Source organism: Anarhichas minor, unplaced genomic scaffold (assembly GCF_050575085.1).
Source record: "Anarhichas minor isolate MPS153535 unplaced genomic scaffold, ASM5057508v1 ptg000041l, whole genome shotgun sequence".
Classification (NCBI taxonomy): Eukaryota; Metazoa; Chordata; class Actinopteri; order Perciformes; family Anarhichadidae; genus Anarhichas; species Anarhichas minor.
In genome coordinates this window covers 4,158,629-4,169,829 of record NW_027466487.1, presented here as the reverse complement: position 1 = coordinate 4,169,829, position 11,201 = coordinate 4,158,629, and the positions used below count along the sequence as shown (strand labels likewise).

General features: G+C 43.5%; 2 protein-coding genes across 11 annotated transcripts; both read left to right on the top strand.

The window, feature by feature from the left end:
- The first annotated feature begins 144 nt into the window (after positions 1 to 144).
- On the top strand, positions 145 to 1,637 carry lenep (lens epithelial protein). The gene has a single exon (XM_076109028.1). It carries the CDS (start codon positions 599 to 601, stop codon positions 791 to 793), a length of 195 nt encoding a protein of 64 aa, XP_075965143.1. The 5' UTR covers positions 145 to 598; the 3' UTR covers positions 794 to 1,637.
- Positions 1,638 to 1,847: 210 nt separating this feature from the next.
- pbxip1b (pre-B-cell leukemia homeobox interacting protein 1b) lies at positions 1,848 to 11,077 on the top strand. Of its 10 annotated transcripts, none has more exons than XM_076109019.1 (12): positions 1,848 to 1,912; positions 1,992 to 2,093; positions 3,811 to 3,884; positions 4,163 to 4,238; positions 4,509 to 4,576; positions 5,158 to 5,542; positions 6,102 to 6,332; positions 6,498 to 6,521; positions 7,027 to 7,106; positions 7,436 to 7,549; positions 7,795 to 7,885; positions 8,188 to 11,077. In XM_076109019.1, the coding sequence occupies exons 3-12, from the start codon at positions 3,837 to 3,839 to the stop codon at positions 9,705 to 9,707; spliced, it is 2,637 nt and encodes an 878-aa protein (XP_075965134.1). In that variant the 5' UTR covers positions 1,848 to 1,912; positions 1,992 to 2,093; positions 3,811 to 3,836; the 3' UTR covers positions 9,708 to 11,077. The 10 variants fall into 10 exon arrangements, with proteins under 10 accessions (XP_075965134.1, XP_075965133.1, XP_075965129.1 ...); XM_076109018.1 differs by having other exon boundaries at positions 8,185 to 11,077; XM_076109014.1 differs by having other exon boundaries at positions 1,849 to 1,912; positions 7,795 to 8,029.
- The last annotated feature ends 124 nt before the right edge of the window (positions 11,078 to 11,201 follow it).

Sequence of the window (11,201 nt, the reverse complement as noted above, 5' to 3'; positions counted from 1 at the left end):
TCTCTCTTTGTGAGTTTGGTCTTTTGATTTGAGTAACTGTTTATTACTTTGTTGAAAAGGCTTTGTAAAAAATCCTTTTAATTTTTCCCTCAAAGTACACCAAAAACGTTGATGGAAAATGAAGCAACAAAGCACGCACTGCTAGAAGGTGTGATAGCCTGTCGCATACTTACCTGAACAAAGAGAGAGATGCGACGGGAGTTGTATTGGTGCTACTGGAACTCTCTTGTTTGGGAACAGATGAGCGTGTAACAGTGGGGAGCTGATTCAGGGAATATTAGAGCCTGGGGAGAGTCTGTGTGTGGGGTACTATACAACAGAGAGGAACAGTGCACAGCATAGATAAACAAGGCCTTTAATCAATCAGCAGATGTTTGAAAGCGGGGAACAGTCGAGAAAAATCAGGATGTGAATGGAGGCAGCCAAATTTGGTTTAGGAGGTTATAAGTAGAGGAGCTAACTGTGCCAGGAATACGAAACAGACCTCAGCTGTCGCACTGGCCCAGTCTGATCCGATTTGTCAGACCTCAGCTTCTATTTCTTCTCATCGACTGCCCTCCTTGTTGCCTCTGCCTCTTTTTTTCCCCTCTTCGGAGCCATGCATCCCCAGCGTCCTCTTCCTCAGGCCATGCCCTCCTCCTCTCTGGGACAGAACCTAAGGGACATGGCCATGGGTCTGGGGAGAGGCAAGAACTTCCTTGGCGGAAACGTCGCCTATGGTTTCATCCAGTCGGTTAAGGAATGCCTCTACTTCCTCCTCTGCTGCTGGTGCATCAAAGAGATCCTGGACTGACAGACTGAAGGAGAGTAGATCGAGTGGTGAAACATTGATTTTCCCTTTTTCTCCGTTGGCTCCTATAGTGTAATTTCAACCAGCTTTTATTTCATTGGGAATGGAGTGTTTGATCAGCGGTGCTGGCAAAGCATTGGCAAGTATGAGTCTTGTCTCATATGACAACAAACCACTTGAGCACTTAGCGAACTCGGTCTAATTTATATAATGCAGTTAATGTTTTGAACTGTTCAAAGCGAGGTTCTCAAGTTTAGACAGCAGCAATTTCAATAAGGAATAGGTGTACTACATCATAGTATTCAATGTTAAAATATTCTTTATCTGTTTTTCAGTGTCTGTAGGATGCTCTTCTTGGGTCCCAGGAAACACACTTGCACATTTACAGAAGCTACAAATGTTCACCGTGAGAGTGGGTCAAAGTTTCTTGAGTTCAACCCTGCTCATCTGAGATCTTGAGGAATGGCAACCCTGATGTTCACTGTACAACACAAACTGGTGTGCAATGAATAAAGGAACGAATGACTAGAAATAATATTACCTTTATGTCTGCATTTTTGTTCATTTTTGTTTTGGTTAGTCTTATTGTAAACATATACTGTAAAGGAAAAAAATGCAATTAATTTGGTTTAGGTGTCGAACAAACTTTTATCTGACTTGTATAAGACTTTAAGGCTTGTTTTTATTTCATTTGACAAAGATAGCAAAGGAGCATGTCTTTATAGAGGTCCAATTTATGACTTAAATTAAACAAAAACAGGATACATTAACTATCTAATATGGGAAAGGAGGATATTGTTACCGGAATCAGCCCAAGACTACGGACTACCAGCATTAAATGCCAGAGGAGCGGTGGTGTTATCATATATATTATATATGATGTATGTTTGACATACTCACCATCTTCTGCGCGTGCCAATCAACTTGGAACGTTTACCAGTAAAGAACAATCATGCTGCATTGCCATTGGTCGGACTGGAGAGCGAGAGGTGGGACTAGAGAGCTAAACGCCGTCTGTGATTGGCGGAGAGGCGCGTTGATCACGCAAGTTTAGGAGGCACTTCACAAGTTTGCAAGTTGGATGGGAAGCCCCAGAAGTGTCTGCTGTATCTGTGACAGACGGTGAGGACTAAAGTAAAGCGACGAACCACGGTAACAACTAACCGAATGTGGATGTAACGTACATGTGTTTTTATTTCAGAGTAACGACGTCTCTTCTGTTGTCGTTAGTTCTTCCGTTCCGTCACGTCACCAACGTCGTTTCACGCACTTTTCCCTGGTTGCTTGTTTGACTGTTGAGGTGGTAAGTATCTGTATTTAATAGCTAATGTTAACAATTAGCATGGCTTCTTACGTGCTTAACTTTGCTCACATTGGCCTTTAACACGTTAAAAAAAGTGATATTTCTGAATTTAACTCTGCGTAAAGTTTTATATTTCTTTGATATTTCCTGTCTGAGGCTTCACACTCCTTCACTCAAAGCAGTCTGAATAACTAAGCTACATAACCGTGTGATAAACTGCTTTGTTGATGATGCTGTTGCTGTCCTACTGGCCTGTCTTGCAGTTTATTCTCGTGACCTTTTTTGGTAATTTTTCTTCCCTGCTGAGACCAAGATAATAAGATTAGGCCTACAGCTGTGATCATACATTGCTCAAGGGGGAAAAAAATAAAAGCGTGTCTGCTATTGCCTTGAAACTAGAAAAGTGTTTGTTTTAAAAAAAGTATTAATAAACTGAGCTCAAACCTAGAGCGTCACAGGCTGTATCAGATATCACTCTTAAAGATCAGAGAGTAAGAAGAACAGACTACAAGGCAGTGGAAATGATCCTCCACCGGCTCTGTGATGCAGCTGAAATAATCATGTTAATGCTGTCATTAGAATACATTTTCTGCCTCTGTTGTGTTCCCCATGGCCATCTTCTGCATGCTCCCCCGTTCTGTCTCTACTCAATCTCACGGTAGCTATATTTAGCCGGTATCTATTTAAGCCATTCCACTATACGCCCCACAATGCTCCTCGGGCCCTAGGCTAGATTCAGTCGGCTTCTCTTGGGAGCCACTCAATTAGGAGACCTAAATTGCGGCGCTGGGAGAGAATTGAATTTAGGGAGTGAAGTGTGTCATTACCCACATAATGTGGTGTTAATGTAAGTGGTTAGCTCTTTTCTGCATTCGCTGAAGAAAGAAAGCCAGACTACACGGGATAAATATGCATCTCTGTTGTGTCTGCTTCTGTTTGAGAGGAAAGGCTTCATGCAGCTGTAATACCTGACGCTTGTTTCTGACTAGCCGATAGAAATTGAAATGTCAGCCGGTTTCTCCTTGAGTGATTCAGGTAAGACTGCACCATATGTGCATCTTTCCTTCGTACTGTATGCATCGGAATAGGTATTTACAGTTGACATTTGGTGGTTTGGAGACGTATATTAACGGACCAGTAGCTTTGAAATGGACAGCCCATTCTGCTGTCTGTACCCCTAGAATGGTGCCGGCCTTGGTTACCCGCGTCCCGTGCCAAAACATTTCCCCAGTTAGTCAAAAGCCAGGGTGACAAAGGCCCGCAACGCCCGCAAACTACTAATGAAGAACTGAATTGTCCCGGGGACCTGGACTTCCTGCACACTGACGCTCATGTACTCGCACACAAAGAGAGCAATGTGTTACAGTAGCTCCTGTTATTGGCAGAATGGGTGAGGCCGAATAGCAAAGGCATGTATTCAAATCCTGCTCATGGGTAAACAGAGGATGTAAATTTCTTGAAGCTGCAGTACTCACACCGTCACCCTAACTGTGGTCCAGTGGCAGCCCTCTGAACAACACACCTGCTCACTCGCTTCAGTACAAAGTGCATTGTTAAAGTTAACAAACCTAAGTTCAGGTTTTCCCACTTGAAAGTTGCACAGCCAGCTTTGAGTCAGAGTGTATAAAGATCGCAATGTATTAATTTAGTTTGATTTCTTCTATTAATTAAATATGAATCATGTCATCTGTTTTTGTATGTTCCTGTTGTGTTGCAGGAGACGGGCACAGCCTCTAGGGGGCCATGTCTGGCGGCAGCAGTGCTAACAGCTGGACTATCCTCACTCCTGAGGTACCACCACTCTGAGAAAAGTCACTTTGATAGACCTCGTTGAAAATGCAAAGAACACTGCTTGTCCCAATTGATTTTCTTTTGGGTCACCTGGATATGAAGTAGGTTTCTGTAATAATACAGCCGTTGTTTCAGAAAGTGATGCTCCGTCACTACTGGTGCTCAGAAACGTACATGAACTGCATGTTCAGATTAGCCTGGATTGCTCCAGCAATAAATCCAAATGTTATCTGTGCGTAGTGTCCATTGACTGTCTGTTTATTGTCTGTTGGTTCCAGGAGACTGTCGCTGAAACCCTGAGGCCTTTGGCAGAGGGGACAGAGCATCATGGAGACAGCCTCACATCTGCAGCAGGTGTTTGTCACAATACATTTGAGGATTTTAAGATTATTTAGGCTCAGAAAAAACATAGTTCTAACAAACAAACCTATTGTAATTTCTAGTTTTTAATTTGTGACTTACCCATCTTACCCATTTGGCTTCTCTGATAATTAATCAAATGAAAATAGAAATATCCTCAAAAATGAGAAAATAAAAAATGTCAAAGATTCACAATGGAAATATGTTAAACTGTTGCTCTAAAGGTTTCCTTCTTTCCTCCTGTGTCTGTGTTTTATGATCCAGGTTCTGGGGAGAACCAGCCTGCAAACTGTGCAGAGTCTGCAGAGGGGCTTCCTGTGGAGGGCCACCTGGTAAGACAGCAGGACACGTCATTACAGTGTAATGTGTGTGTATAGCTACAATATGACCCTTCTTACTGAGTATAACTCATTTCAACCGTTACCTGGTTACAGCTTCTTGATTGATTTCTAAAATAATATTCAACATAGTTTCCATTTACCATAATAAAAGTTAACACTTATATGGTTTTTCTATTCTTTATTAAAGGCAGGTGCAGAAACATTTCATGAATAGTTCGACATCTTGAAAAATAAACTAATTGACTCAGACAGATATGAAAATGGTTTTGATCCAAGTCTATGAAGTATAAAGCTGCAGCCAGCAGATGGCTAGCTTCACACAGTAAACAGACTGGAAACCGCTAGCTTGGCTCAGTTGGACGGTAACGATATCCTCCTGGACTAAAGACTGCTGCAGGAATGAATCCTAAAACCCTGAAATGAATTCTGGATCCCCGTCTCAAAGTCAATTAGTTTAAAACGTCTGCTTTTCAATTAGGCTTGTTGCTTAACAATTCTAAAAGGTAGTTCTAACACCTTTCACTTTCAGTGCAATAATTAAGGGATTGTAATGCTCTGATTCTTTTGCCCAGGTATCAGAAGAAACAACTGCAGAGTTAAGTGCAGACACGAGCACAGAGCAACACGCCGTCACTGATGCTTCTGCTCCCGCCTCTTCGGAAGTCTCTGGCAGTGATGCACTCGTCCAGTCAGAGGGCCAACCCGAGGGCCCGGCACCGTCGGGCCCTGACCCCGACTCATTTGCCGACTCCTACGCCCACGTAAGCCCCTCCTCCCCTGACGAGCCCTCAGCCTCGCTGCTGAGCACAGAGACTCTCGGAGGGGCGGAGTTTACGCAGGAAGAAGAGAGTCTCACACAGGAAGGAACACTGCATCCGCTGAACGGGGCGGAGCTACAACAGGAAGGGGGGGGGTCAGACCTGTTTCCGAAAACAACTGACTTATGGAAACAGGCAGGTATGAACAAGAAGAGTTGAGTGTCAGTGAGTTCTTTACAGTGTCCTATTATTTTTCATGGCTCTTTTAAAAATACATTGTGATGCACATTGGAAACTTTGGTGCCAGAAGTTCCAAAGTGAAGCATTTGAATCACATTCCAGGTGATTTATTCAAGATTTTCAGCGTTTATTTATGCAGTTAAATGGGAAATAAGGAATGGCAATGGAGCAAATTAACCAGCGTGTCATGCAAAGCAAAGCCAATAAAGAAGTAAGTCTTATCTCCCATGAGGCGTACACTGTGGCATCAGACCTTTGGCGGCGTCGCAGCTGCTGTGCCATCTAACATCCACAAAGTAAATGCAAGAGCAAATGTAAGCCCAATAATGTGCAGCGGCTTGAAAATAATAAACCTGGCAGAAAATAAAATGGTGTAATGGATACCGACACATTTAATGATCAGCTTCTTTCAACAGTTATTCCTTGGGGGGGTACCCATAGAATGAATTCAAATATGTTAATTGCAAAGTAATAGTCAAAAATAGTAACATTCATACTCTTCCTCTCCACTGCTCCAGACTCCCTTGTGGGCGAGGGGACAACTGAGGAGACGGGAGAGGAGCCGGAGCTGAGGAGAAGGAGGTCTCTCCTAGCAGCTCTGGAGCGGATCGGAAGGACAGAGGAGGAAGAGGAAGGAGAGGAAGAGTTCCAGCTGCCACGACAGGAGGACGACAACAGCGGCTTCTCTGTGAACAAATGCATCCTGGGTGCTGTCATTCTGTTAGGCCTTGGCACCATCTTTTTCTCAGGTAGGCATCCACATATGACCTGTGGAGAAGGTAAACATCCCATTTGTTTTGCCCGGCACTGTATTAATGTTTTTTAAGACTTTAAAGTGACGTTAGTCAGAGAAAAATGCTGCGTTACTATAAGTAAACGAGGTGCTCTGAGACTGAGGTGTATTATGCCTGCAGGTGTCTTCATGGACCTGGATGAGGGTAGGTTCTGTGTGTACTTGTTTGTGAAGGAGTGCTTTCTTTTCTGCAGCATACGTTTGAATGTGCATGCAGAAAAAAAAAAGTGTTTTGCATCTGACACCTCTTTAAAAAGCGAATATTAAAAGCACTGCATGCAAAGGTGTGTGTGTGTGTGTGTGTGTGTGTGAGCAAAGGAAGAATGATTTAAGCACTTTTACAATGAGGCTTATTTTCTGTTGAATGAAAACCTTAATGTAAACCAATAATTATGAGCTTGATCGTCATATCTTTTCTAGCGAAATGCCTGATTTTGAGGATCTATAAATTTGAATTTTAACAAAAGTTTAAACTGAAAATTGGAGATGCATGGTTTTCAACCAGCAATAAATATAAAGTTCATAACCTTGTTTATATGCGCGTGAGGAGTACACATTCGGTGATAAAAGTCTTGCTTGTTGTTGGGTAGTTCTCCTTCATACGCAAAGCTTTTGCTTGTTTCCTTTGACGTGTTTTCATTCTCATGAAGGGTACGCTTTGCATAATACATTTGCAGAGAGCGACTATGGTACGATGGAGCTGAAAGATGCAGAGGCTCCAGGAAAACAGGTCAGTCTGACATCACATAGTCACTTCTTCTCTTCTGTCTGTTCTTTCTAACTGCTATTCATTATGAATACCATTTGTGTACCTAGTTTACAGTCCATTGAGTACCACCACATGAATGTTTAGTGTGATATGCTCAGCTGGAGACCACCCACAACACTGGCAACATCACTGCTATCGTCTACCAACTGTGCTATTCTGGACTTTTGTTCTTTCCTGTCCGACGCTCACTCTTCTCTCACTTCTCGACTACTCGGCCTGGCGACGCTTATTCTGAGAAGTCGTCTAAAATCTTGTCATTTTGTTGTACTGTGTTTGCAATTTGTTGACAGGAGTGGCTTAATCCCGAGGTTCCTCCACTCCCAGTAGATGCTGACAGTTCAGAGCTTCTAAATACGTTAGCCAAAGGGAACGAGCCGATTGCTGTGCTACAAGCCCAACTTCAGGTGTGACTCCATTGTGTGTGTGTGTGTGTGTGTGTGTGTGTGTGTGTGTGTGTGTGTGTGTGTGTGTGTGTGTGTGTGTGTGTGTGTGTGTGTGTGTGTGTGTGTGTGTGTGTGTGTGTGTGTGTGTGTGTGTGTGTGTGGTATATATACATCTATACATGAATGTGTGTCTGTGCATAAACGTGTCACTGAGTTTATCATATTCTCACAGGACCTTTTTTTCCTGTCTTTTTTTTCGCAAACAGGAACAGAAAGAAGAGCTAAAAGTAGCCCAGCTACAGGCAGAGGAGGGAGCAAAGGAGCAACTGCTGTGGGAGGAGATGGAGAAGGAAAACAGTAGGTTGAAGAAAGAGATGGCATCTCTCCCTGTCCTTCAGAAGGAGAACGAGAGGATGAAGAGAGAGCTGGAGGTTGTCCCGGCCCTACAGAAAGAAGTAGAAACCCTGCGATCCACTGTGACTGAAATAAAACTCCCCTCAGGTACAAAGGGAGGAGGGTAGAGGATGTAGAAGGATGAGAGTTGTTAGACAGCTAGGGAAAGAGCAGTATGTTTCCTCCTTTTGCTTACTTTTGTGTTATTCCCACTTCAACGATCACTTCTTTGTAATTGTAGTCCATTTGTGTGTTTCCTTTAGCAGCCAGTGAAGCAGCTCAAGCAGCTGTGAAGCCCGTCACATCGCCCTCCAGTGGCCAGCCAGAGAACAGCACGCAGGGCTCAGCTGGAACTACAGAGAGACAGCCCAAGAAGCCACGGGATGATCAGAGGGAGAAGAGGAAAGATGTAAAGAAAGATACAATTGACATGGCCGACAAGAAGGAGCGGAAAGAGAGAGATAAATCTGAATGGAAGGAAGGAGAGAAAAGGGAGCACAAAGATGGAGGGCAAACCGAATGGAAACAGGGAAAACATGAGCAAGGAAAGTTTGACAAGGAGGAAGTTAAGCAAAAGAGACACGGTGATGAGACAAAACAATGGAGGGAGAAAGAGGGGAAGAAAGAAAAGGCTAGCCGAGGTGACGAAGGAAAGCAATTGAAAGATAAGGAAGGGAAGAAAGAGTGGATAGAAAAGAGTGAGCGAAAAGGAAGGAAGGATGAGAAAGATTGGAAAAAGGCAAGTCATGAGAACGGGAAGGAGGGTAAACAATGGAGGGCTAAGGAGGAAAAGAAGGATTGGAAGGTAGGAAAAGACCGGGGAGGGAAGCACAAGGAGGAATGGAAGGGAGAGAAGGAATGGAAGAAGGGGAAAGATGGCTTTGAAGATAGTGGCAAAGAGAAGTTGGAGAAAAAAGATTGGAAAGAGCAAGGTGAGAAGAAAGAAGGTGACTGGAAGAGTAAAGACGGCAAAGATCGTAGTAAGGAAGGGAAAGGAAAGGGTGAAAGGAAGCAGTGGGAAGAGAACAAAAATCACGGTAAAGAGAGGAAGGGCAAGAATGAGAAGAAGAGTAAAAACAGTAAAGATGACGAGGAGTGGAGGATGAAAGATGAGAGGAAACAGCGGGAAAAGAAAGAAGAACCGTGGAAGAGCGGAGGAGAGAGGGACAAAAAACACAGCGGCGATTGGAAAAAGGACAAATCAAGCTCTCAGAATCACAAAGAAGAGCACAAATCAAAAGTTGGTCACGGCCACAAAGAAGAGCACCTGTGGGGAGACGGGAAGCTTCCTCACACTCACGGCCGACCCTCCCTGGAGCAGCCCGAGTACTGGGTCCAGCAGAGACGGCGCCTGCAGCACAACTCCAAACCACCACAGCAGTGTGACTCGCTGGAGACGTGCGCTCAGACCGAGGGGCTGCTCCCCGTCCCCTTCCCCGAGTTCGAGGCCATCCTCCTAACGTACCTCGCCAGGGCCGAGGAGGCGGGAGTGGACGATTCCAAAAGAGAAGAGCTCAAGAAGCTAGCCGCCGAGTTCTTCAGGGACGGAGTCTTTGTTCACGACCAGACGAGCTTTCAAGAGTTCGTCGAAGATTTGGGAGACATTCTGGAAGACATGGTGGAAGGAGATAATGATGATGAGGAGGAAGAGGATAGTGCCATAGAGGAAGAAATGGAGGAGTTTGAAAGAGAAGTCATGAAGAAGTTTTCAGTGCCAGGAGCTGTAGAGACGGAGGAGAGATCCAAAGCGGAGTGGAGCAAAGAGAGCGGACGAGGACGTGGCTGATGAAGTGATGGATCTAGAAGCAGCCTAAAGGAATACTTTACCTACAAAATGACCTTTTTTTTTAAAATGTCAATTACTCACCTCGTGTTGCCTTGACTTCTTGAAGGAGACGTTGTTCTTCTCCTCACACGGCTCCACGGTGAACGAAGAATCGAAAAAACTGAGTCATGATGAATGAAAAAAGAAAAACGGTGTTTTCGTCAAGCATTCAAGGGAACACGGTGTGAGTAATAGATAAACAAATGGCCATTTTGCGGGTGAAGTATAAGCCGCCATGACGGATGAGGGGTTATTCAAAGGGAACATTTTATATTGGACCACTAAGCGCTTACATTTATCATCCTGTCACCCTTTTCTCATTTTACCCCTTCCATCTGTCCGCGAAGTTCAACTTCAAATGTAATGTCACTGCTTTGGGTCGTTCTGTGTTTTACACACTAGAACTTAATAATGGAGAAAGTGCTTGCATCTAAATAGTGTTTTGGGATGGATTTAAGACAGAAGAAGATGAGAGGCTACAGGTACTAATGAAGAGTAATGCAAACATTAAATGGCCTTCAAGGGCTCGTTCTTGTAGTGTTCAACCCATAAAAATAATCCACATCTGTACAGTTTGTGACTGAGCAGCTGATGTTGAGCATCCATTGGGATGCAGGAAGAGATACTGTATAGTCTTATATACACACACACACACACACACACACACACTGATGAAGTCTACCTGTCCACTGAGTCTACACTGTACCTACAGTTTGCCATCTTTGTGTATTAATTGCTTTAGCGTGGCACGTAATGTCACATTATCTTTAAATCATAAGTTTATAGAGTCGTGTGAACTGCTGAAAAAAGTTTAGTGAATCTTTTATGTGACTTTAGAGAAGTCTGCATTGATTTTGTTTTGAATGTACATATTGCTTTAAATGTGTTTAAAACTATCCAGAAATATATAATTAACTTATTTTACAGAGGTTGGCATTAAATCTATACAAATCTAATTGGTTGGCACATAAGAGATCGACGTGTTGAGCATGTATGTTTCCTTTCAGGTACAGAACTCATGTGCACTAAACATTTGCTTGATTATTGTTTCATTATGAATGTTTTGTTTTAATTGATTTGGTTGGTCATGGCACTGAAGTCATGGCACGTAGTTTCCAAAAAAGCATGTTTTTCTTGCCGTCTGTTTACACGCTAACTTATTAACTCGAGGGCCTACAGCCGCATAGGAAGTATGTTTCAGAGGGGCAATGCAGAAACGTGTTGTGGCAGCATAGAGAGCTTTGTTGTTGTATTTAAGGATGTCCGTATTTGGCCCCGTTACTGTCACAAGAGCAGAATAATAAAGTTGGTGCATCCCTGTGATAAAATAACAGTCTTTTGTCTTTTATCGCTCGCTTCACCTGCAAACATCTGCTCATTATATTAGACACAGTGGCTCCAGGTCTTCCTCTGAATTTGCTCCTGTTGGTTCAGCACGGTCAGAAGTGAGGTGAG